The following is a 27,267-nucleotide window of genomic DNA, read 5'->3' as shown; positions in this document are numbered from 1 at the left end:
ATGAGGTGGACACTGATGACGACAGACACCATGATGATCAGACCAACAGAGAACACGACTGTCTTCACCAGACAGATGGAGACACCATCAGAGAGACCTGCAAACATGAGAAAAGTGTCAGAGCAAAACCACAACAGGTTCAGATACATGAACCTTGTCTTAGATCATCTCTCCATTGTAGTTTGACAAACTATGGGCACCTTATAGACATAGTGTCGCCACAAAGATAAAGACTCCCCCTGCCGTAAACGTCTGTATAAATAATTAAACAGGAACTAACACTTCTCATTTGCTCTGAGGGAGCAGCTCGTGTACATCCTTAAACTGGATGTTTTGAAATGGAACTTAAATCTTTCTTATTGGCTGTTTTTGTGATATATTCAAGTCAAATTCAAGGTAAGAACTTATTCTTGTATTAGTAATAGTTGATGTTTTGTATTTTTGTAATTTTAAAATCTGCTTTTCGTACTATAGGTCTGAAATGTCTCCATAAAAGATAGAATTGAAACAAAAAGCATGCGACCACAGGAGTAAGAAGGGCCAGTTAATGTTGAAACATGTGAAAATTATGTAAACGGATATTAATATCATGCTTTAATTTGTCATATTCTCAAAAGTATCATCGAACATTGAGTTTTTTCACTGTGATTTTCTGACATATTCCATCTCCCAGCAACATGTTTTCTTGTTGAGTGCTCTGTGCATTACTGGTACGACTGTAATTTAGTTCAGTTACAGCACTGACCTGGAGCTGTTGGCTTGCATTTTTGGGTAACACTTTCAATGAAGGTTGTATTTATAATGCCCTATAAATGCACTCATAATGTTTTATAAGGTGTCTATAAAGCATTATAATGGTCATTATTACCATCTATACATATTCACAAGTCGTTATAACCAACTTCATGATGCACTATGACAACTGGTTATGAATGATTATAATTTTAATCTGAATAGTGCGTTATAAATATGTCAATATCTGCCTAGTCACTTGTTCATTTTATGATGCATCATAACTACTTTGCTTTGCTAATTGTGTATAGTGATGCATAATGAGTTTTGACTTCGCCTATAGTGCTTTCTATCTGTAGTTATAAGTATATGTAATAAAGTTATAATAATGTATAAATCTCCCTACAGCACACACTTATAAACAGCTATGCAATATCATAAGTGCTATTTGTCAGCTCTAAGTAAAGTGACAAGAACATGACACTATTATTAACAGATATAAGTTACTATGAGTAATTAAAAGGTGCAATGAACTAAGTCCTGAGTCTGGCATCTTTACCCCATATGCACAATGTTAATATCATAGGTGTTATTTGTCAGCTTTAGGTAAATTAGTGCAAATGAGGTGTTGTGGATATAAGACTATTATAAACAAATATGAGGCACAATGAAATGAAAGCCTGGACAGTAAAGACAAAAGGAATGCATTTAGTTCACTTTATTTTCATTTAAACCAACACACATAATCAGAATGATTATCAATGTTCTGAGCACATTACACAAACACATGAAACACATGAAACAGGCCACAAAAGGCACAGCGTGGTCCTAGAGATGTGACTCTTAAAAGTGCCTTTGGGTTGGTGAGGTGATTCAGGGTCAGAGGTCAGGAGATGGTTTGACAGCAACTACAAGAAGAACAGAGGCAAATCTTTAGTGCTCTAGCTGGGTTTGTTTCTATGCAGAAAGGTTTGATTGAAAACACATAAACAGATCAAGTTTTTTTGTTTAAAGCAGCCTAATGAGACATTGTGTTACCGCATATCATGCAGGCAGCGCAGATTACCCGTAGGTGGCTTAAGCTAGCTACACGAAAGTTACCAGACACGGCTGTTTTTAATTCACAAATTAGATCGTTTTCATATTCTTGCGTTTAATGATTGAAACCATTCGAAATCATTGCTTTAATATGTAAACGATGTGCTTCATGTAAGCAAAGTAAGACATTAGCTCACAAAACACTAGCAGGACAGAGAGACGACCTACCTGTCCTGTCTAACTCATTATGCATCACTATACACATTTAGCAAAGCAAAGTAGTTATGATGCATCATAAAATGAACAAGTCACTAGGCAGATATTGACATATTTATAATGCACTATTCAGATTAAAATTATAATCATTCATAACCAGTTGTCATAATGCATCATGAAGTTGGTTATGACGACTTGTAAATATGTATAGATGGTAATAATGACCATTATAATGCTTTATAGACACCTTATAAAACATTATGAGTGCATTCATAGGGCATTATAAATACAACCTTCATAGAAAGTGTTACCAATTTTTGACATTTCTAACTCTTCTCAACTGTCTGATATTTGAGTTTTGCTCTAAACCTTTATACTTTAATTTGTTCTTGGAGGAAAGTTCATTATAAAAATTTGTATTTTGTTAATAAAGACACAAGGTAAATTTGAAGCTGTATTATTTGTCATGAAACATGAATTTGCTATTTATAAAAATGCTACATTTATACTCTCTCCCAAAATATGGTATGTTATAGCAAAACTGTCATAGAATAATTTATCAAGTTACAAAAAAAATATTTAAAAATAAATGACTAAATCTAAAAATATGTACTACATGTGTACTTGTATGTAGCATTTAGTATCCGTGCAGTACATTGAACTACCTCAGATATATAATTTGTGATAAAAACTGTAAATGAATCCTAATCAACCAGTAATTATTCGTCTGCATTTTACTGCAAATGTGGAGGATGAGAGTTTTATTGATTTATTGTTCTTGAAAACAATAAATAAAAAAGTAAATTTCAAAAAAGTAAACTTCAACAACAGAAAGAGCATTAATTTAACAGTAACTTGCTGCTAGCCAGGAGGTAATCAGGAGATGAAGTGACAATGGTTAGAAAGTTATAACTTTAACCTTGTTATAACTTTAACCTTGTCAAGAAAATCTATAAATGTGTTGAGGCATCACTCGACTTCAACACTTGACTAGACAAACAGTGTCAGACACATAAGTCCTCTCGTAGAAACAGTTACGGTTATAGTGTACTATGGACATACAGTATTTTAAATTATATGATTCTTTATATATGCATAGCATATGTACAAATATAACAGGCTAAGATAACTCCATCTGCAAGTGATAGAAATATTCACTATTCACTACTTATTTTACCCTCTGTATATCATGTTTAATCTGCAGAAGTGTCAGTTACTCTACTCACAGAGAGAATTGTGTAAAAATAAAATTCATCATCAAACAGCAGGAGGAGATCTCAGCGTGTTTCTATCAGATCTCCTCCTGCTGTTTGATACTGTGAACTGCTACTACTGACTAAATAGCTGTCATTCACCGACCAGGCATAACATTATGACCACCTGTCTAATATTGTGTAGATCTCCCTTGAGCCTCCAATACAATTGCGACTCATCAGAGAATGGACATGGGTCTTCTGAGGGTGTCCTGTGGTGTCTGGTAACAGGATATTGTTAGTGGGCGGAGCTTTGAATCCTATGTGTTGAGGGGAGGGGTCTCTGGATCATCCCACAGATACTTGATCAGTTTGGGATCTAGTGAATTTGGAGGTCAGGTGCTACTCGTCATGTTTTTTGAGTTGTTCCTAAGGGGTTTTTGTGTGTCAGGCTGCATCCTGCTGCCATCAAGGAGTGTTATTGCTCTGGGGTGGGGGTGTCTGGACTGGTTTATGTGGGTGGTACATGACTAAGAAATATCCAAGATGGCCAATGTTTACTTCTCCTGGTTTTAATGTTGTGGCTGATTGATAGATAGAGTTCCTTTGAACAACTGACTTCTCTTAAACTTGTTCTGTAATCAACATGTTTGGACAGTTTTAACTATCAGCTCCCATTTCTTCACATTTAACTACAGACAATAAATATATAAATCAGATTTGAGAGCATTACACTAAATAGTAAAACATCATGTATCCAAAACTTTCTACTGAATTGTTTTGTAATGAGGGAAACAGACAATCTACAATGTTCTTAGACATTTTATCCATGAAAACCTGATACAAACAGATGAACCATGCTGTTATACTTGTATTATATCATAGTATTATTGCTGTAACTCAGAGACTCAACGCTGTAGAATTTTAATGTTAAACAACAGCTTTTAAATGTTCTTTTCCTCAGTATGTCGTGGTCTAACAATGTCATAAAAATCAAGGCTAAACAATGCAACAAGTCAGACATATGTGCAATAGACACATGTCTGCTGTGAAGCTGAACTGGGAAAAACGGACATGGTTACTGTTTGTTCACATGTTTCTTTGAGGCTCAGAAATATTAGATAAATGAGTCGTACGTCTGAGAGCTCTGTCGTAACAAATGATGGAACGAAAAGGAAGAAAATAAAAGCAACAGACACATCAGTGGTTGTTGGTGATGAAGAGGTTTCACTCAACTATTTCAGCTAAAACTCTATAAAGACATGGGATAATAATACACAGCACACTGAGAAACACAACAATCAACAGAAGAGTCCATAAGACTTTTACTGACCTCTTTCTTTCTCTGTCACTTGTCATAAATACACACTGAGTCAAAGCAGGTAAAGATGTTTTCAGCTACAAATGAGAATCCACTCCTTAACAAATCCAGATGAGATAAATATACACAATCATTATTTAACTGATCACTGACATTGTGTTGGAAGTTAGGTACAGAAATACAGTATTTATGATTGATCTAATTTCATTATTATGTATCTACTGTTTTACAGGGTCCAGTGCTGTGACTGATGTGTTTGTGAAGAGAGGAGATGATGTACTTCTGGAAGTCATGGATGATGTTCCAAAGGAATTTCTGGTTCTTGTTTGGAAATTTAATACAAGCAATGTTTTAGTAGGATATTCACCTGGTGGAGAACCAAGAGTCTCTACAAATTACACTGGAAGGGTTGAGTTCTCTGTGGGAAATTACTCAGTGAAATTAAAGAATCTACAAGATGACGACAGTGGAGTTTATACAGCACGAGTGACAGGAGATAAAGAACAAACAATAGCTGAATACATGGTCACAGTTCAAGGTAGGTTTCTGAACATTTCACACACTGACAGAGAACATCTGCTGTCATGTTTGTAAACCTCCTCACACCTACTTTCCTCCATCAGGTCCAGTGTCTCCAGTTGATCTGAATCCAGACTCTGTGTCCATCAGCTCAGACTCCTGTAACCTCACTGTGACCTGCAGCACAGAGGACTCACACATCAGCAGCACTTTCACATGTGACAATCAAACCTGCTCTCAGGAGGGAGGAGACCAATCAAAGGTCACCAACTCTGGTGCTTCCCTCCGTGTCCACCTGTTGAATGATACAATCATCTGTAACCATAGCAACCAAGTCAGCTGGATGGAAAACAAGACACAGATTCAGGATCTCTGTCCCCTACATGCTGGTGAGACTGACAGACTGAATACATAAATTAGTAAATAACTGGTTTTACAATATATTTTGGAAGGTCAGTAGTTTTACATTTTTAAAATGTAAATTTACATGAAACTCATTTTAAATATAAACTGAGGCACCAGTAATGACATTTAGACTCAGAACCAGTACAGTGAATCAGTAAATTATCCACTGATGTTGTGTTTTGTTTGGCTTTTCTTGTAATATAATACCCACTTGTAGTGAGTACAGACTTAAACTGTTCACCTCTGGACTAAAGATCTATGTTTCTGTTCATCACCACAGATTAACTAGGAAAACTCTTTTATTTCTAAATTTCTAGGACATAGTTGGTCAAAGGTAAAGCTTCCAAGACACAATGTTACACTAACACAAGATAAACTATGTAGAGTGACTGAAACCAGGCATCGTTGTTTAATCTGTTTTTTTTGTTTGTTTGTTTTTTCTTTTTGTTTTTTTCTCTACAGGGTCTAATATCACCATTGTGATAGCTGTGATAGCTGTGATAGCTGGTGTCATTATTATGCTTCTTAGATGTTATTTCCTTCGTAAGAGAGGAAAATGTAAGTACAAATGTTTATTACATCTTAAATTACAGAGTAGAAAGATGAATTTGTTTTATTACCTGCTGCCTCACACATTAATAATGTTTGTGTTATTAAACAATCCAGTCACGCTAATCATACAGTTAAAGTTATTCTGTATTTAGTCTTCATGATAGTTTACAGCTGTTCTTTAGAAACAACTAATGTTGAGACAAGCTCCTGTGTTTTAGAGCTTCTAGTCTATGTGCTGCTTTAAGCTCATTCATTCTCTGAATCCTTCACTTGTGATCACCCACATTAGAAAACATCACATATGGAGACTTTAAGTGTGTGTCTGTGTGACATTAGAATTATTGATACATACATGACATTTGGAATAAATGTGGAATAAAATGGCAAAAAATTGCAAGTAACAGAAATGGCCACAGACTGCCACGAAAGAATAGATCTAATTACCATTCATTTCTTTATTTCTGACTTGCAGGTGACAGAAAGACCATAAAAAATCCATTGTATGGACGTTCTGTGGTAAGTGTCAGGTTTTGAGAATTTGGGAGCTTTGATTGGAGGACATCAGTTGGACATTAATCCTCTTCTTGACTTCTAACCAAACTGGCCTCAGGTTCATAGACTGTTTACTGGACAACTAGACCCCTCCCCTGAAGTGAAGTCAATGCAAGTAGAGCTCCCCCTGGTGTCTGGCTGAAGTATAGGTCACAATAATAAAATATTTGATAACCATGCTGACAATCATCAGCCTGTGCTCACACTGCTAGTCCTCAAATGAAATATGTGAGAGGTAGTGATTACTAATTTAACATTAACCAATAACAAACCAATGAAGAAGAGTTTAATCTCATTTAGTGTGACAAATACAACCAGAGATGATTTAGAATGACACGTTATTCATTTCATGTCCAAAACATTAACAAGACATTTGTATGTATATTCATATTATATCTGCAATGTATACGACATGTTGATTTGAACCTGTAGGTGGAGGTGATGTTTGGAACATGTAAAAACCTTAATTATGCAGCAACAATCATTCTATTTTTTCATTTCTATTTTTTCTCTTTAACGAAAGGCCCTTGATATTCTGATTCTCAAAAGAATTTAGAACAAGGTGGAAATGACAAAATCAACACTTTCTACTAATAAAACAGAAATCACTGGAGAGTAAAAAACGTACATATCCACATCCACAGTTCTCATGCAAACGAAAGGATCTCCAGAGCACTTGTGAAGAACCTGTTTTTCTTAGAGTGCACCATGATAAACTGATGAAGCGCCTCTTAGGACCGCGAGAGTCATATAAATATATATGTATATATATATATATATATATATATATATATATATATATATTCTTTTTAAAAAGTACAGTGTATAATCCAAGATTTCTTAGAATGAGCCAAACAAATCAACCACCAGTGAGCCTAGAATCAGTCTGGGCTCGGACTCTTACAAGATGGCGTCACAATCAGATCAATGGGATGAAGTGGAGACATGTCGTCTATATTTATGTGCAGTTTTCTGTCTCTTTTTGTTTTGTTTTGTTTTGTATTTTAGCTCACTCCAGGTAACATGATGAACTACTGATTTCATACTAGTGAAGAAGTTTGCACTGTCTCATAGTCTCACAGATTGAAAACAAAAAACATAGTAAATTAATGCTCATTAGAATGAAAACTAAGACCACTGTTAGAATAAGACCCAGACCAAATCTACACTCACTGTCTTTTGCTGTCATGCTACAAGAAAATGTAGTTTCTGAAGGATAGAGTATGGATGATCGAACACTTGCTAAAAATGTTGACTGTCACTTTTTCTTCAATCAGCGTTCAGCAGATGGTGATTCAGCTAATAATCCAACCTCCACCTACTGCTTGGTAGGGCAAAATACTGCACCCAGAGGATCCACTGAGACTAAAACCAACAATCAGCCAGAGAGTCTCTATGCAATGATATGAAAGGCTGCCAAGTCCTGAGAGAAACAGGAGAAACAGAAACAGGACAGGACATACTGTAAATATTGTATATCATTGTTAACACAACCCTGTTAACTGGTCCTGACATGATCTGGGCTTCACAGTGTTGTACAAACAGTAGAAATTAAAGTTAGACTGATGCATAAAACCAAAGTTAAGTGTAACAAACAGGATCATCACTGCAGTGAGGACCTTTTAACATACTTTCCAAAATGCAAAAACAATATGTTGTGTTGACAACAATGGACAAAATGATTGTTCCACTTTGTGCACAAAAGAGTTTACAGCACATGGATGTGGGTTTGAATGAACATATCACATTTGATATTTTATGTATTTTGCTTTTTATATTATCTAAGATACTTGAAGTGAAGCTCAAAGTTGAGGTTACTGCTACTTATATTTATATATAAATTATATTTAAACTAAAAATTATGTTGTGATTTGTAGGCAGATTTTAATGTGCAGTTGTATTAAAATCTATTAAATGAATAGTTCCACTTAGAATTCAAGCACGAACCTCATAAACTTCAGATATCTGTTAGAATGAAATAATGTGTTGTGTTAAAAATGATGATCCTGAATTGTACAGAAATGATTTTATAGTAAATGAATGTGGGCTTGAGGCCAATGCACTGTAAAATAGCAGTATGCTGCAGTATTTACATTTCATGTTTTACATATTTTCATTGTATTTAAGATATTTAGTGTTTGTGTGTGTCAGTTTATTTCACAGCTAATTCTACTGCTACAAAAGAACATATAGGACACGGAACAGATCAGTCAGTAGCCTGCAGTTTTGCACAAATTTTATGTCGAAGGATGAATTGATTTATGCTGTGTTTGGATTCCAGAGGAAGGATTTCATTAGTTAGAGATTGTATCATGTACTTCCATGGAAATCTATATAGATAGATAGATAGATAGATAGATAGATAGATAGATAGATAGATAGATAGATAGATAGATCTCACATTTCATATATTTCATCTTTTCATATTATTTAATAGTATTTAAGATAATAATGATTATTTGTTCAGCGTTCAATTGCTTTGGTCTTCCAGGTACACAAACAACAATAGTTACAGTAACCACCATAAAACCGTTTATTTAATATTACTTTTTGTGACTGATGGGAATGGGAGAGACAGTGATAGGTTGTTGATGCCTGTTTTGTTTTTTCAGAGTTTTTCTGTGTTCAGAGTGAAGCATATGGGAAAAAATAAAAACAAATACACTGAATGAAAACAAACGTGTGTGTATCAGTACCTTTTCGCCCTTCACTCTTTATCATTCTTCCCGTAACATTTGGAGGCACCGCTGGGATTGTGTTCAGCGTGGTCAAACATCTACAAGAGGTTTCCCCAGCCGTCACACATCCCTTTAAAAAACAACCCGGACCATCGGAGCAGGCGAATACGCCCCTACAGTCTCATTTTCTTCCATTCCTCCCTGGTTATGTCACTTCCCTTCTCAGATTCAGTTTTTATTTTTACAGATGGATCCAAAGATCCACATACAGGATGCACAGCTGGAGCAGTATATATCCAGGAGAGTGATACATACATTAAGAAAGAGGTATCAGAATATTTAACAGTAGACCCCACAGAGCTGTTGGCATATGAGGTATTTATGATGAGGGAGCAGACTGAAGAGGAGAGGCTAGTGTCAAAAGTATGGATATTTACTTTAATGACATCACTTTACTTTAGTAACATTTAATTAGACATTGTTGTCAGTGCAGAGCATCAGTCCCTGTGTCACAAAGCCTCTTGCTTTGTTGAACACACACTGCAACAGTGTGAACCACAAGTTAAAGCATCTCACAGCTTATGGTTGACATTTACTACCACACCCAGTGTCAGGATGAACCTTTATTGGAACTTCTGAATGATTATCTTTGTTTCATTCACCGTGCACATGAATAAACACAGAGTTGACTGATCTAACTCTTCAGCTGTTGGATTGGTCGGGTCAATTAAATCCTTAAAAATTATTTTTTTACATGTGCAACAAGAATTTTATTTACCAGTGGCAGGTCACCTCAGCCTTCAATGACCTCCAATCTTATTCAAAGCACCTCTTAATACAAACGTCATGACACCACTGCTATAGAAACCATCAATATCACAGGGACACACAATAAAACAGGGCATTGCATCGTAGACAGGTCACATAGTGAATTGAATGCTGTTACTGAAGCAAGTAACTCACAGAACAATTGAAAAAGTCTCCTCTCACTCACTGCACATTCAGTAGAATAAACATAAAAGACGTAAATATTATTCATTTTACTTGCCAGAACAATTTAGATCAGATCCTGTCAGCCAGGGGCAGTGCTCACAGTTCCAGCTTTTCCTTCAAAATCCACCATGAAAATGTCTTTCTGTGAAAATCTGCAACCAAATCAATGGCATCTCCTCCTTCTGCCATCTTGGGTTCAAAAATAGCTATAAAATCACAAACGGGGACCATTTCCTTGTGCAGCTCCAAACAATTAAACATGAACCACTTGACTTAAACCGAGCGTCTCTCTGACCCTCCAATCAGAGGATGAGAAAACACTGACACTACCTAGTCCACAGAGAAGACCTAAGAATAGGAACCTGAGATGTGAGTGGTGAAAGGAACAGTGTCATTATGATGTGTTTCAAGCTTCGGTCGCCTGCAGTTTTAATTGTGAGGGTCCAGAAAGAACGACTGAATTACGATGATCATTAAAAGCTATAATTTAAAGTTACACTACCAGGAGCACCCATAAATATTGTTTTTTTCTAAATGATATCAATGGCATCCTCAAAACTAATTTTCAACACAAGCATTTTATTTACAAAGGGAACAACATCACTGGTACAATCATGTTTACCTTCAGTGTTACTTGGCAAAAGAAATTCTGAATATCATTGAAGTGTGGCATACATTTCCTTCATTTTTGCAAAACTTCTATTGGTAAAAGTTTCTAATGGTGCGTTGTTTACATCATGTTGCTGGTTTGTCTCCATAATTTCTGGCTTTGTCCAGGTACTATTATACAGTATTCATCATGCAGGATTTTCTGTGTTTAACCCAAAGACAATAAACTGAAAGCTGTGATTTAAGAGAAAATAATTAAAAGGCAGCTATAAGATTTTCACTGTACGAGAGTGAGCTCTATGTACGTTTGATTTTATTTTAGTTTCCTGATCTTCTCCATGAGGTGGACACTGATGACGGCAGACACCATGATGATCAAACCAACAGAGAACACGACTGTCTTCACCAGACAGATGGAGACACCATCAGAGAGACCTGCAAACATGAGAAAAGTGTCAGAGCAAAACCACAACAGGTTCAGATACATGAACCTTGTATAGTTTCCCCACAAAGCTAAAAACGCCCCTACTTCCCCTCGTCATTTTCTCAGAGGGAGCAGCTCGTGTACATCCTTAACTGGATGTTTTAAAATGGAACTTAAATCTTTGTTATTGGCTGTTTTTGTGATATATTCAAGTCAAATTCAAGGTAAGATCTTATTTTTGTAATTTTGATAGTTGATGTTTTATGTCTCCATAAAAGATTTGAAACAAAAAGCATGTGACCACACGAGGAAGAAGAGCCAGTAAATGTTGAAACATGTGAAAATTATGTAAACAGATATTAGAGTACTTTATTTCCATAGTACATTGTAAACGTAACTATCTTTCTTATTGGTTGTTTTCGTGATATATTCAAGTCAGATTCAAAGTAAGATCTTATTTTTGTAATAGTATTCATGGGACTGTGACAATTGATGTTTTGTATCTTTTTAATTTTAAAATCTTCTTTTCGTACTATAGCTCTAAAACGTCTCTGTATAAAATAGACTTGAAACAAAGGGGATACGACCACAGGAGGAAGAAGTAGATATTAAAGTTCTATATGTCCAGAGTACGTTGTAACTGTAACTGTTTCTTTAGACAGAGGACTAATGTTTCTCAACACATTTATAGAGATGAAGATTAAGGTTACAACTTCATAACTATTGTCACTTCATCTCCTGATTACTTCCTCTTGTTTTCACAGCTCAGATTTTGTGGCAGTACTATTGTATCGCCTTAAATAATTAGTAAGTTTTGGTTGTATTATCTGTCAGCATGTTTTATGACAAATAAAACAGCTTCATATTTACCTTGTGTCTCTATTAACAAAACACAAACTAAAATATCAGACATTTGAAAAGGAAAAGAAATCTCAAAAGTTCAAGCCAAAAGCTCAAGGTCTGTGCTGTAACTGAACATAAATTACAGTCAAACCAATAATGCACATGGTTCTCACTGACTCTTGCACTTTGTCTAAAACTGATCTGAAGGTACAAACTAAAAAGCTGACTGCGTGAATTACTGATGAGGTGGCTACAAGAAAACATGTTGGAATATTCATGTTTGTTCATGAGTGATTGTCTCTATGAGACTGAACTTCCTCAAAATACCAGTGAAAACCACCATGTTCAGTGCTCACGCTGTCAGACCAAGGAGTGTCATTACTCTGGGGTGTGGGTGTCTGGTCTGGTTTATGTGGGTGGTACATGATTAAGAAATATCCAAGACGGCCAATGTTTACTTGTCCTGGTTTCAATGTTGTGGCTGATCAGTGTATGTGGTATTTAAGTTCCTTTGAACAACTGACTTCTCTTAAACATGTTCTGTAATCAACATGTTTGGACAGTTTTAACTATCAGCTTCCATTTCTTCACATTTAACTACAGACAATAAATATGTACATCAGATATGAGAGCACCACACTAAATAGTAAAACATCATGTATCCAAATCTTTCTACAGAATTGTTTTGTAATGGGGGAAACAGACAATCTACAATGTTCTTAGACATTTTATCCATGAAAACCTGATACAAACAGATGAACCATGCTGTTATACTTGTATTATATCATAGTGTGATTGCTGTAACTCAGAGACTCAATGCTGTACAATTTTAATTTTAAACAACAGCTTTTAAATGTTCTTTTCCTCAGTATGTCGTGGTCTAACAATGTCATAAAAATCAAGGCTAAACAATGCAATAAGTCAGACATATGTGCAGTAGACACATGTCTGCTGTGAAGCTGAACTTGGACAAACTGACATGGTTACTGTTTGTTCACATGTTTCTTTGTGGCTCAGAAATATTTTAATGATAAATGAGTCGTACGTCTGAGAGCTCTGTCGTAACAAATGATGGAACGAAAAGAAAGAAAATAAAAGCAACAGACACATCAGTGGTTGTTGATGATGAAGAGGTTTCACTCAACTATTTCAGCTGAAAAAATAAACTGACTGTTTTTCTAATAATAGAAACACTGTATAATAATACAAAGTAAGATAATAAACACAACGAGACAACAAAAATAGGGCACTACATACATACCTACATAGGTCTTAGTAATTAAGTTGCATCAATTAGTTTTTCCTAAGGAAAACTGTAGAAAGCCCACTCTCATTATGTTCAAACACTTGTCATAAATATACACTGAGTCAACGCAAGTAAAAATGTTTTTAGCTGAAAATGAGAACCCACTCCTTAACGAATCCAGATGAGATGAATGTAGTTCAATTTCATTATTATGTATCTACTGTTTTACAGGGTCCAGTGCTGTGACTGATGTGTTTGTGAAGAGAGGAGATGATGTACTTCTGGAAGTCATGGATGATGTTACAAAAGAATTTGATTTGTTTGTCTGGAAATTTAATACAAGCAAAGTTTTAGTAACATATTCTACTGGTGGAAAACCAAAAAATTACACTGGAAGGGTTGAGTTCTCTGTGGAAAATTACTCATTGAAATTAAAGAATCCACAAGATGACGACAGTGGAGTCTATACAGCACAAGTGATCGGAGATAAAGACCAAACAGTAGCTAAATACATGGTCACAGTTCAAGGTAGGTTTCTGAACATTTCACACACTGACAGAGAACATCTGCTGTCATGTCTGTAAACCTCCTCACACCTACTTTCCTCCATCAGGTCCAGTGTCTCCAGTTGATCTGAATCCAGACTCTGTGTCCAACAGCTCAGACTCCTGTAACCTCACTGTGACCTGCAGCACAGAGGACTCACACATCAGCAGCACTTTCACATGTGACACCAAAACCTGCTCTCAGGAGGGAGGAGACCAATCAAAGGTCACCAACTCTGGTGCTTCCCTCCATGTCCACCTGTTGAATGGAACAATCATCTGTAACCATAACAACCAAATCAGCTGGATGGAAAACAGGACACAGATTCAGGATCTCTGTCCCCTACATGCTGGTGAGACTGACAGACTGAATACATAAAAACATTTTAATAGTTTGGTTATTCCCATTATTTTTCAAAGGAGCAAATGAGACATTTCCCTCCTTACTGCAAGAAAGATATTTGTTCTCTAATTTTGTTTTCTAAAATTTAATTTTGTACTGAACTCATTCTAAATATAAACCATGCATCGGTTTCTGTAAAGACATTTAGGCTCAGAACCAGTACAGTGAATCAGTAAATTATCCACTGATGCTGTGTTTTGTTGCTTTTCTTGTAATATAATACCCACTTGTAGTGAGTACAGACTTAAACTCTTCACCTCTGGACTAAACATTTATGTTTCTGTTCATCACCACAGATTAACTAGGAAAACTCTTTTATTTCTAAATTTCTAGGACATAGTTGGTCAAAGGTAAAACTTCCAAGACACAATGTTACACTAACACAAGATGAACTATGTAGAGTGACCAGGCATCATTGTTTCATCTGTTGTTTGTTTTTCTGTACAGGACCTGAACATCCTCGCAACCATATCAGTGCAATCGTGATAGGTGTGATAGTTGTGATAGCTGTTGTCCTTATACTGCCTGTTGGACGTTATTTCTTTCGGGAGAGAAGAAAATGTAAGTACAAATGTTTATTACAACTTAAATTACAAAGTAGAAAGACAAATCTTTTTTATTACCTCCTGTCTCACACATTAATACTGTTTGTGTTATTAAACAATCCAGTAACACTAATCATACAGTTAAAGTTATTCTGTATTTAGTCTTCATGATAGTTTACAGCTGTTCTTTAGAAACAACTAATGTTGAGACAAGAACCTGTGTTTTAGAGCCTCTAGTCTATGTGCTGCTTTAAGCTCATTCATTCTCTGAATCCTTCACTTGTGATCACCCACATTAGAAAACATCACATATGGAGACTTTAAGTGTGTGTCTGTGTGACATTAGAATTATTGATACATACATGACATTTGGACTCAGTAGGAACAACTTTAGAAGTTCATTAATACTTTCAGTGTGGCAGCCCCTTCTCCTCATATTAAAGACACCTGGGTGTCAGACGTTGGTGATGACACATCAGATGTGCTGTGGGTCCAGGGATTGAATACGATTAAAACTTATTCTATCAATGACAGACTGTAATTAATTCAGTTTAAAGTCATCTACTGGCTACATTTTACCAAGATCAGACTGAATAGGATCTTTCCTTCTGTTTCTCTACCTGTGATGAATGCAAAATCGAAGATGGGACTCTGGGTCATATTTTCCTGTCTTGCAGTAATGAAGTACAGTAACAGAAACAGCAGCAGTCTGAGAAGAAAAAAATACATTTAAACCTAATCGCCATTAATGTCTTTATCTCTGAACATAGAAACTACAGAAAATACAGTGTATGCAGTTCCTGAGGTAAGTGTCAGTTTTTTCAGAATTTAAGATTTTTACATTTGAGATTTGATCTGAGGACATGTGTTGGATATTCCTCTGCACACAAGTTACTGATGAATTCCTGATTATTCTGATGAGATGGTCTGTGTATTGCTCATATTCAGTGACTTCTAACCAAATAAGCCTCAGGTCCATAGACTGTATATTAGAGATGGTCAGCTCCTCTAAATTGACGCCAAAGCACCTAGAGCTCCCCATGGTGACTAACTGTAGTATAGGTCATAAACTAAAACGCTAAAACAACGTTAAAAACAAAAATATGTAGGCTACACTGTATAATACAAGATTTCTTAGAATTAACCAAACAAATCTATCACCAGTCTAGAGAAAATGTTGTCAAGTCACTTTGTCTTTTGTTGTCATGCTCACAGAAAAGTGTACAGATGAGAAATGTTGACTGTCTTTTTTTTCTTCAAGGTTGGAACCCCCCAAAACTAGAATCAGCTTTCAGCAGATGATGATTCTGCTCATCCTCCACCTACTGCTTGGTCGGGCCACATGCTGGACCCAAAGGATCCACTAAGACTACAATACACTAAGAAAAGACTTCCAGGATATACTGAATATATTCAATTTACTGATGTTAACATAAGCCTTATCCTGAAAATGGTGAGGAAACACTGTCTTACTCCTGAAGTGGCTACAAATCTTATCCAGGTTTTACAGCGCACTCTTGCAAAGATCTTACCAGCGCCCTGTGATTTTATTGTAGACAATTTTAACAGCAAACTAAAGTCTGCACTCGACTCAGTGGCTCCACTTGTGACCAAAATAATTAGATCAAGAGCTACACCACAGTGGAGAAATTAGGAACTTTTCAAAAGAAACTTAAGCTGCTGAAAGGAGATGGAGAAAATCAAAGTTAACATTTCATTATGAAATATTACGGGAACACCTCAAAGCTGACAATAACACAGTCAGACAGTCAAGGACTTCCCACTTCCAAAAGCGAATTACAGAACATAAAAATGGCTCCAAATTTGTGTTCTCGACAATTGACCGTATAATAAACACAAATTTTAATAGATCCTCCAAAATATCAAATAATACTCTTGTAAGTCCACAAGATTGAGTGTGGGGTTCCCCAGGGGTCAATTCTAGGCCCACATATTTTTAACCTCTACATGCTTCCCCTAGGGGATGTCATCAGGAGACATGACATCAGTGTCCACAGTTATGCTGATGATACACTGCTATACATCTTCAACGATTTTAAGGTTCTTTTATTAGTTTCTACGTGTCTTAACAGAACTGGGTCTTCTTATTGGTCTAAACTGCTTTTACTGTATCAACCCTTGTGAACCCTGAAGTCCTCCAGCACCAACCTTTTAACAATACCACAAGTTGGATCTAAGACACACGGGGAGGTGACATTCAGTTATTATGGTCGCCGACTGTTGACCAACCTGCCAGAGGACCTCTGGGCTGCAGAGACCGCTGATGCTTTTAAGAAGAGGCTCAACATCCCTCTTTTTAATCAGGGTTTTATACAATTTCCTTCATCTTAACTCTATTTTATCAGATTTGTTTATGTTGTCTCTGTTCTGTATGGTCTCATTTTATTACATTTATTCCAATGTTTTAGATTTTAGATTATTAGTAGGGATGGGCATCGATAGGATTCTGCTTATTGACCTGATTCTTTATCGATTCCCTTATCAATTTCTCCTGTGAATGTTTGGTTAAGAAACGATAGGTGTTCATGGTTTCATGTAAACAACAGAAATTTTACTGAGCTTCTAAATAAGACATTAGAGCTTGTTTAAGAAAACAAAAAGGAAATTGTTCACTGGATCCTCACTAGCAATACTCTGCTGAGACTTAAAAGGCACTCCTTGACCAGAGTTTGTCGAACACATGGCTATCTCTGTATTTGATGCTTGCTTGAAATTACAGTGCTGCATAAGTTGCACATTGCACTGTTACAGTTCCTCCTGGTGAAGTGAAGCCACACTTTGGGCTGTTTCAGTCTCTCTGCCATCGCTTCCTCCTTGCCGTCACTTGAGCGTTGTGAATTTTTTAATACCACCAGTTTGAAAATGGTGAATGACGTGCTTCGACTGACATAAAGATTCTTCTTCTTTCGTTTTATGACACTTGGCAAACAACTTTCAGGTGCATTACGGCCACCATCTGGATTGGGACGTAAAGATTCGGCACGAAAAGTATCGATAAGGGGAATCAATAAGCATGTAGGCTAATGATATTGATTAATTGAAGCATGGCCTTTATGGGTGGAGTTTGCATGTTCTCCCTGTGAGTGTGGGGGTTTTCTCCGGGTACTCCGGTTTCCTCCCAATTCCTCCAGTTAATTGGTGACCCTAAATTAACCCTAGGTGTGAGTGTGAGTATGAATGATTGTTTGTCTCTGTGTTAGCCCTGCGATAGGCTGGCGACCTGTCCAGGATGTACCACCCATGGACAGCTGGATAGGCTCCAGCAACCCCCACGACCCTAGTGAGGATAAGGGGTAGAAAAAGCAGAGAAGATGGGAACTGGAACATCTGGTTATTGATGCCCATTCCTAATTATCAGATTTACTTATTTTTATGGGATAAAGGGTGTTCTTACTTTATTTACTTATTATACCGTAATTTACCGTATTATACTGTATCTAATTTTCTTTGTGCGCGTGTATGCGTGAGTGGGGTTATATGTGTGGATGTCTTTTTAATCTGTGTGAAGCACTTTGTGTTACATACATATAAAAAACACTACGTATTTGATTTATTTTCAAAATACAAAAACACTATGTCATGTTGACTACGATAGACAAAATGATTGTTCCAGCTATTTACATCACATGGATGTGGGTTTGAATTAGCAAATCACATTTGATATTTTATATATTTTGTTTGTCACAATGTCTAAGATAATTGAAGTTAAGCTCAAAGCTGATGTTACTGCTACTGAAGGTTATATTTTAACTAAATAATTTAACACATACAAGTTAATTTTAAAGGATTAAATTCAATTAAGTTGTGATTTGTAGGCAGATTTTAAAGTGTAGTTGTGTTGAATAGTTCCACTTCAAATTCAAACCCACTTGAAGAATGAAGGAATGTGTTGTGTTGAGCACAATTGGACAAAATGATAGTGCTGAATTGTACCGAAATTAATTTACTGTATATAGATGTGGGCTTGAAGCCAATGCACTATAAGATAGAAGATATGTGAGTCATTGTGATTTATTGAAACGTATATTCAGAATAAATAAATTCAATTCAAATTCAGTTCAATTGTTACACAGGTATCTTTTTGCCGGCGCAATAATACACAATAAGAGATGGTAGCACACTGCCTTGCTGTTTATGTGCCCTACCGAATTTGTCCCTCATGTCTTTTTTGCCATTGCGACAGCAATTTCTATCCACGCATTCTCTGTGTCAATCTTGTATGAGTTAATAGGTTCATTAGCTGCATTATCCCCTCCCACGGTGATGGATTGCATACCATACCACTCTGCCGACATATACACAACCAAACACAGAGTTCAAGAGCTCGCTATATCAGATACTCAACATTGAAACAATAAATAAAAAACCCGATGAACGGCTCATACCATGAATGGCACACACCCAATACACAGCAATCAATATACAAAGTCACTACACACAGTATACCACATACATACCGCCAGGTGCGCATTACTCAATTTACATTATCATTCAAAAAATATGTAAACTTCATTATCTATTCTATTTAGATTAAAAATGAATTAGACTCACTAAGTGCTTTTTTACGAGCTCCCGGTTAACCGAGGGTTCTACTTAAACCACTCCTGGTTGAATGACTTTTCCCTCTTGACAGCTCCTACAGTCCATTCCCGAGTTGGCCAGATTCCCTCTAATGTATTGCTGTGATCCTCCCTACACAGCAGCGCCCTCTGGTGGGTCCCCAATGCAAAGATGCCACTGGCTGTAAGAGCAAAAAAGCCACATGCAAATGTAAGATGTTCACTATATGAGATTGAGCCCTATGTTCATTTGATTAGAGGAGAACTGTTTATTTTAGTTTCCTGATCTTCTCCATGAGGTGGACACTAATGACGACAGACACCATGATGATCAGACCAACAGAGAACACAACTGTCTTCACCAGACAGATGGAGACACCATCATAGAGACCTGCAAACATGAGAAAACTATCAGAGCAAAACCACAACAGGTTCAGATACATAAACCTTTATGTTATTATTAGATAAATGTTTTGTCTGTCAGTCTCACCAGCATGTAGGAGACAGAGATCCTGAATTTTTGTAATTTTCTTCTGCTATGGTTCCAGATGGTTGCGTCATTCAACAGGTGGACACTGAGGGAAACACCAGAGTTGGTGACCTTTGATTGGTCTCCTCCCTCCTGAGAGCAGGTTTTGGTGTCACATGTGAAAGTGCTGCTGATGTGTGAGTCCTCTGTCCTGCAGGTCACAGTGAGGTTACAGGAGTCTGAGCTGTTGGACATAGAGTCTGGATTCAGGTCAACTGGAGACACTGGACCTGATGGAGGAAAGTAGGTGTGAGGAGGTTTACTCCTTTGTAACATCATCCATGACTTCCGGAAGTACAGAATCTCCTCTCTTCACAAACACATCAGTCACAGCACTGGACCCTGTAAAACAGTAAAACAAATAAAACTCAATATACAGTATAGTTTTTAACATCAATACTTTATCTTACATGTTTACTCTTCAACCGTCATACTGAACCTTGTGACAGGAAATCCAGCTCATCACCACCTAAAGACACTTGCGCTGCCACTGAAGGACAGCAGAGGGGCTGCAAGGGGACGGAACGTTTTGTCTTGTTCCTGCTGACAACTATTCAATGTGTTCAAACCTTTACTAGAAAGATAAACAGGTAAACCTCTCTCTACACTATATTAATAACTCTTGTCACATTGTGTCCCATGATAGAGAACTCTGCACATTTCTTTACATCTCTGCACAGTCTCTACTGAAAACAGAGACTTTCTTCCACTTTCTCATTTTTCTGTCTCTCCTCTTGTTCCATCTTTCATTCTTTGCTCCATCTGTCCACGTCTCAAAATGACCTCAAGCAGCCTCAGATATTTCTTCATGGTTGTACATGTGTTCAGAAGACTTCACTTTGTTAGAATCAACTGATCTTTAATAATCCAGCAACTTGAAATATGTTTAATCAAATGTGTGTGTTGACATTTTGATTATTGTTTCAAATGTGTTTTGTCTCTTATTTTATATACAGACACTGAGACGTTAACTTGTAAGACTGAAGATTTTTAGTTTGTGTATTTAATTTTCTCAGAACAGAAACAGGAAGCTGTGCCCCTACTGCTGCTGTTATTAATCCAAATAAAGAATCTGGTATCGTTGCTGTTCCTGTTGTCAACATTTAATCAGACAGTGTTCTTGTCCTACCTGGTGCTTCAATGCAGAGCATCAGTCCAAGTATCACAGAGAGAGACATGGTAGAGCTTCTTGCTTTGTTAAATGTAAATGTAAAAGTGGAAATAGTTTTGAATCAACCACCACACCACAGACTACAGCCAGACATCGTTGTGTCTTTCCAGTTTTGCCATATAAAAAGTAACACACAACTTCTCTAATAGAGTGAATTCTTAACAGACTCTTGAAGAATTAACTTGTTTCAACTATGAAACTATATGTCAATAAATCAAAGTATGAAGCAACACAAATATCATCTTCTGTAAATCCTGCAGGTTTATCTGCATTAAACATATTTAAGATTCATGTCTGATCTTAATACGATCTAGTTGTTCTGTAAAATAATATTCTCAACATAATTTTAAACTTTAAAGGTTTCTTCATCTTAACTGGGGTTTTCTACACATTTTACTATATTTTATATTTTATATAGCCCTTTCTGATCTGATACTGAGAAAAATTCAGGCTGATATCAGCGATACCAATCTGATACTGATACTTTGTGCAAATACACTTAATGTGTCTGGTTAATATAAAAATTAGTGCATTTTGAATCATAGGTTCATAAAGAAATCAAGACATCAGAGTCATTTGTTTATTTATTTTAAACTCTGAAGTATATTGAGGTAGTGCTAATGCACCAACAGGAAAACCAAACAGAGACACAATCAGACAAAATATGTCTGACAAAGAGAAACCAAACAGGGTTAAGGTGAAGAAACTGATTTGTAGTAGTTTACTTTCAATCAGTGAAAGAAGGCTACAGTACAACAAGAAAACTAATTCTATGCACGACTGATGTTTTGTTGTTTTGTTTTTAAGAACAGCGAAACCGCGCTCGTATGCTTTCTTCAATTGCTCAGTGTCCGCCGCTCTAAGTGGTCCGACCGAAAACTCACTGAGACACTTTAGTTCCTGGCCCCTAGAACGGCCACTGCTTCTTCTCTCAGCTCTCTGTTCGATAACGCGCTCTCTACTCCCCACACTAACCTGCGCCACTGGTCCCGCCCCTTAATCGGTGACTTTCTCTCTGATTGGGTCGTGAGTTTTAACTAACCAAAAGTGAAACAGGTGATTGACAGGTAATGGGTTAAGTTACACGGCATCTTCCTCTCTTTTCTCTCGGATCACAGATATTTTACAGACTTAATGAACTTAAAGCCCTTTGTATGAATTTATCTTTTAACTGTAAATAGTCTTATTTATTAAACTGTACATATTATATTGATGCTTTTCAGCAGCACACATTTTAACCACTTATAACTATTATGAACTCTATTTAGTTATGAACTTTTTTTAAACACAGCATGTTATTATACTGTTAATTATTTATTATGCTCTGTAACTTATATGATTTTTGTACAGGGCTGCATTTGTCTTAGATCATCTCTCGACTGACCAAGCCACAAAGCTAAAGACGTCCCTGTGATAGGAACAGAAACTAACATTCCTCATTTTCTCTGAAGGAGCAGCTGGCTTACTTCCTTAAACTGGATGACATCTTTTGAAATGGAACTTAAATCTTTGTTATTGGCAGTTTTTGTGCTATATTCAAGTCAAATTCAAGGTAAGATGTTATTTTTTTAATAGTATTTTTGTAATTGTACTAGTTGATATTTTGTACCTTTTTAATTTTAAAATGACATACTATAGCTCTGGAATGTCTCCGTAAATGATAGAATTGAAACAAAAAGCATGCGACCACAGGAGGAAGAAGCAGATATTTAAGTTCGTTCCCTGTGTTCATGGCTTAAAATGGCGTCTCAACACATTTTTCATGACAAAGTCAAGGTTAGAACTTTACAACTATTGTTACTTCGTCTCCTGATTGTTGTTTTCAAAGCTGAGATGTTGTGGCAGTACTATCGTATCACCTTAAATAATTAATAGGTTTTAGCTTTAAAGACCCTACTTGTTGGTGGGATCATTCTGAGGTACTTTAATATGTACTACATGGATACTAACTGCTACATATAAGTATACAGTAATGCATATTCTTAGATTTACACATTTATTGAAGAAACAAACAAAAAGGCTGACTGACTGAATTACTGAGGAGTATTGTTTTGTAATGAGGGAAATACACAAGCAGTCTCCAATGATTTGATACAAACAGATGAACCATGCTGTTATACTTGTATTATATCATAGTATGTTTGCTGTAACTCAGAGACTCAACGCTGCAGAATTTTATTTTTAAAAAGCTTCCTTTTAAATTTTCTTTTCCCAACCAGGGCCCTCAGTAGGTCATCATAAAAAACAAGGCTATAGACACATGTCTGCTGTGAAGCTGAACTTGGACAAACTGACATGGTCACTGTTTGTTCACATGTTTCTTTGTGGCTCAGAAATATTTTAAAGATAAATGAGTCGTACGTCTGAGAGCTCTGTCGTAACAAAGGATGGAACGAAAAGGAAGAAAATAAAAGCAACAGACACATCAGTGGTTGTTGATGATGAAGAGGTTTCACTCAACTATTTCAGCTAAAACTCTATAAAGACATGGGAAAATAATACACAGCACACTGAGAAACACAACAATCAACAGAAGAGTCCATAAGACTTTTACTGACCTCTTTCTTTCTCTGTCACTTGTCATAAATACACACTGAGTCAAAGCAGGTAAAGATGTTTTCAGCTACAAATGAGAATCCACTCCTTAACAAATCCAGATGAGATAAATATACACAATCATTATTTAACTGATCACTGACATTGTGTTGGAAGTTAGGTACAGAAATACAGTATTTATGATTGATCTAATTTCATTATTATGTATCTACTGTTTTTACAGGGTCCAGTGCTGTGACTGATGTGTTTGTGAAGAGAGGAGATGATGTACTTCTGGAAGTCATGGATGATGCTCCAAAGGAATTTGATTTGTTTGTCTGGAGATTTAATACAAGCAATGTTTTAGTAAGATATTCACCTGGTGGAGGACCAAGAGTCTCTGAAGGTTACAATGGAAGGGTTGAGTTCTCTGTGGAAAATTACTCATTGAAATTAAAGAATCTACAAGATGACGACAGTGGAGTTTATACAGCACAAGTGACAGGAGATAAACAACAAACAATAACTAAATACATGGTCACAGTTCAAGGTAGGTTTCTGAACATTTCACACACTGACAGAGAACATCTGCTGTCATGTTTGTAAACCTCCTCACACCTACTTTCCTCCATCAGGTCCAGTGTCTCCAGTTGATCTGAATCCAGACTCTGTGTCCATCAGCTCAGACTCCTGTAACCTCACTGTGACCTGCAGCACAGAGGACTCACACATCAACAGCACTTTCACATGTGACACCAAAACCTGCTCTCAGGAGGGAGGAGACCAATCAAAGGTCACCAACTCTGGTGCTTCCCTCCGTGTCCACCTGTTGAATGGAACAATCATCTGTAACCATAGCAACCAAGTCAGCTGGACTCAGAAGAAGACACAGATTCAGGATCTCTGTCTCCTACATGCTGGTGAGACTGACAGACTGAATACATAATAACAACTTATTATAACTAACAAGCCAGTAGTTTCAAATTTTAATAGTTTGGTTATTCTCATTAGGGTTCAATTGAGCAATTGACATCTTCCCTTTACTGCAAAAAAGACATTTGTTGTCTAGTTTTGTTTCCTAAAACTTTTGTATTGAATTAATTTTAAATATACATCGAGGCATCTGTTAAGACATTTGACTCAGAATCAATAACAGAATCAGTAAATTATCCACTGATGCTGTGTTTTGTTTGGCTTTTCTTGTAATATAATACCCACTTGTAGTGAGTACAGACTTAAACTCTTCACCTCTGGACTAAACATCTATGTTTCTGTTCATCACCACAGATTAACTAGGAAAACTCTTTTATTTCTAAATTTCTAGGACATAGTTGGTCAAAGGTAAAACTTCCAAGACACAATGTTACACTAACACAAGATAAACTATGTAGAGTGACTGAAACCAGGCATTGTGTTTTAATCCATTTTTTGTTGTTGTTGTTGTTGTTTTTCTGTACAGGACCTGAACCTCTCCACAATCTTAATATTACAATCGTGATAGTTGTGATACCTGTGATAGCTGTTGTTGTCTCTATGATGCTTCTTGGATGTTATTGCCGTCATAAGAGAAGAAAACGTAAGTACAAATGTTTATTACATCTTAAATTACAAAGTAGAAAGATGAATCTGTTTTATTACCTGCTGCCTCACACATTAATACTGTTTGTGTTATTAAACAATCCAGTAACACTAATCATACAGTTAAAGTTATTCTGTATTTAGTCTTCATGATAGTTTACAGCTGTTCTTTAGAAACAACTAATGTTGAGACAAGCACCTGTGTTTTAGAGCCTCTAGTCTATGTGCTGCTTTAAGCTCATTCATTCTCTGAATCCTTCACTTGTGATCACCCACATTAGAAAACATCACATATGGAGACTTTAAGTGTGTGTCTGTGTGACATTACAATTATTGATGCATACATGACATTTGGACTCAATGTTGGAACAACTTTAGAAGTTCATTAATACTTTCTGTGTGGCAGCCCCTTCTCCTCATATTAAAGACACCTGGGTGTCACACGTTGGTGATGACACATCAGATGTGCTGTGTGTCCAGGGATTGAATACGATTAAAACTTATTCTATCAATGACAGACTGTAATTAATTCAGTTTAAAGTCATCTACTGGTTACATTGTTCCAACACCAGACTGAATAGGATCTTTCCCTTTGTTTCTGTTACCTGTGGTAAATGCAGGTCAGAAGATGAGACTCTGGGTCATATTTTCTTGTCTTGTAGTACTGAAGTAAAGTAACAGAGACAGCAGCAGTCTGAGAAGAAAAAAATACATTTAAAAATAATCGCCATTAATGTCTTTATCTCTGACCTGCAGATGACAGAGAGAACATACAAACTACAGAAGTAAGTGTCAGTTTTTTCAGAATTTAAGATTTTTACAGTTGAGCTTTGATCTGATGACATGTGTTGGATATTCCTCTGCACACAAGTCACTGATGAAATCCTGATTTTTCTCATGAGATGGTCTGTTTATTGTTCATGTTCAGTGACTTCTAACCAAATAAGCCTCAGGTCCATAGACTGTATGTTAGAGATGGTCAGCTCCTCTAAAGTGACGCCAAAGCAGCTAGAGCTCCCCCTGGTGACTGACTGTAGTATGGGTCATATACTCCACCTTCTCCATGTTATTGAGTGGGACAGGGGACAAACTAAAACCCTACACTTCAAATACATTTTTAAAGGACGGTTTCTGAAATTTTATGTAGTTAATATAATACTGATGCATGTTCAAGTGTCCGTCTCATAAACTTGGTTTTAGTTTATAGTAGTAGTGGGGTTCTGCAGGTTTGTTTTGTATTTGTTTGTTTTATATGTGAAGCACCTGGTGCTGCATTTGATTTGTATAGAAGGTGCTATATAAATAAAGTTTGATTTGATGCTCACAGAAAAGTTTCTGAAGGATAAAGTACAGATGATCGAACACTTGCTAAAGAAGTTGACTGTCTTTTTTTTTCTTCAAGGTGGATAACTCCTGTTTTCTGAATGAAGATGAAGACTCAGCTAATAATTTGACCTCCACCTACTGCTTGGTCGGGCCTCATACTGGACCCAGAGGATCCACTAAGACTAAAACCAACAATCAGCCAGAGAGTCTGTACGCAATGGTAGATAAGGCTCCCAGCTCCTGAGAGAAATCATCAGGATGTGCACATACAGTACTGTACATACTGGTGTTAACATAAAACCCTGTTAACTGGTCCTGACATGATCTGGGCTTCACAGTATTGTACATATTAAAGTTAGACTGATGCATAAAACCAAAGCAAAGTGTAACAAACAGTGAAGACCTTATAAAGTGGTTTACACATACGAAATGATAGTTCCACTTTGTGCACAAAAAAATTTACAGCAGATGGACGTGGGTTTGAATGAACAAATCACATTTGATATTTTATATGTTTTGTTTTCCCTATTAACTAAGATACTTGATGTTAAGTTCAAAGCTGAAGTTACTGCTACAGAAGAAGATCATATTTAAACTAAATCATATATTAACACATACAAGGATTAAATTCAATTATGTTGTGATTTGTAGCCAGATTTTAACCTGTAGTTGTGTTGAAATCTATTAAGCAGCATCTATTAATAACAGTATGCTGCAGTATTTACATTTCACAT

General features: G+C 36.4%; 2 protein-coding genes and 1 long non-coding RNA gene across 3 annotated transcripts; 2 read left to right on the top strand and 1 right to left on the bottom strand.

Moving 5' to 3' along the window:
* Positions 1 to 288: 288 nt before the first annotated feature.
* On the top strand, positions 289 to 9,201 carry LOC125011398 (CD48 antigen-like). The gene is made up of 6 exons (XM_047590603.1): positions 289 to 396; positions 4,733 to 5,038; positions 5,124 to 5,408; positions 5,887 to 5,982; positions 6,449 to 6,492; positions 7,806 to 9,201. The coding sequence occupies exons 1-6, from the start codon at positions 339 to 341 to the stop codon at positions 7,935 to 7,937; spliced, it is 921 nt and encodes a 306-aa protein (XP_047446559.1). The 5' UTR covers positions 289 to 338; the 3' UTR covers positions 7,938 to 9,201.
* Positions 9,202 to 13,810: 4,609 nt separating this feature from the next.
* LOC125011411 lies at positions 13,811 to 27,230 on the top strand. Its single transcript, XM_047590623.1, has 5 exons — positions 13,811 to 13,849; positions 24,265 to 24,549; positions 25,089 to 25,205; positions 25,964 to 25,992; positions 26,610 to 27,230. The coding sequence occupies exons 1-5, from the start codon at positions 13,834 to 13,836 to the stop codon at positions 26,775 to 26,777; spliced, it is 615 nt and encodes a 204-aa protein (XP_047446579.1). The 5' UTR covers positions 13,811 to 13,833; the 3' UTR covers positions 26,778 to 27,230.
* Positions 18,106 to 21,344, bottom strand: LOC125011412. The gene is made up of 3 exons (XR_007113182.1): positions 21,053 to 21,344; positions 19,885 to 20,265; positions 18,106 to 19,785 (listed from the first exon to the last, which is right to left on the bottom strand). It is a non-coding gene; the product is annotated as an uncharacterized LOC125011412 (long non-coding RNA).
* Positions 27,231 to 27,267: the final 37 nt, after the last annotated feature.

The sequence above is a fragment of the Mugil cephalus genome, chromosome 7 (genome assembly GCF_022458985.1).
Source record: "Mugil cephalus isolate CIBA_MC_2020 chromosome 7, CIBA_Mcephalus_1.1, whole genome shotgun sequence".
Taxonomy (NCBI): Eukaryota; Metazoa; Chordata; class Actinopteri; order Mugiliformes; family Mugilidae; genus Mugil; species Mugil cephalus.
This window is presented reverse-complemented; position numbering and strand designations above follow the sequence as displayed.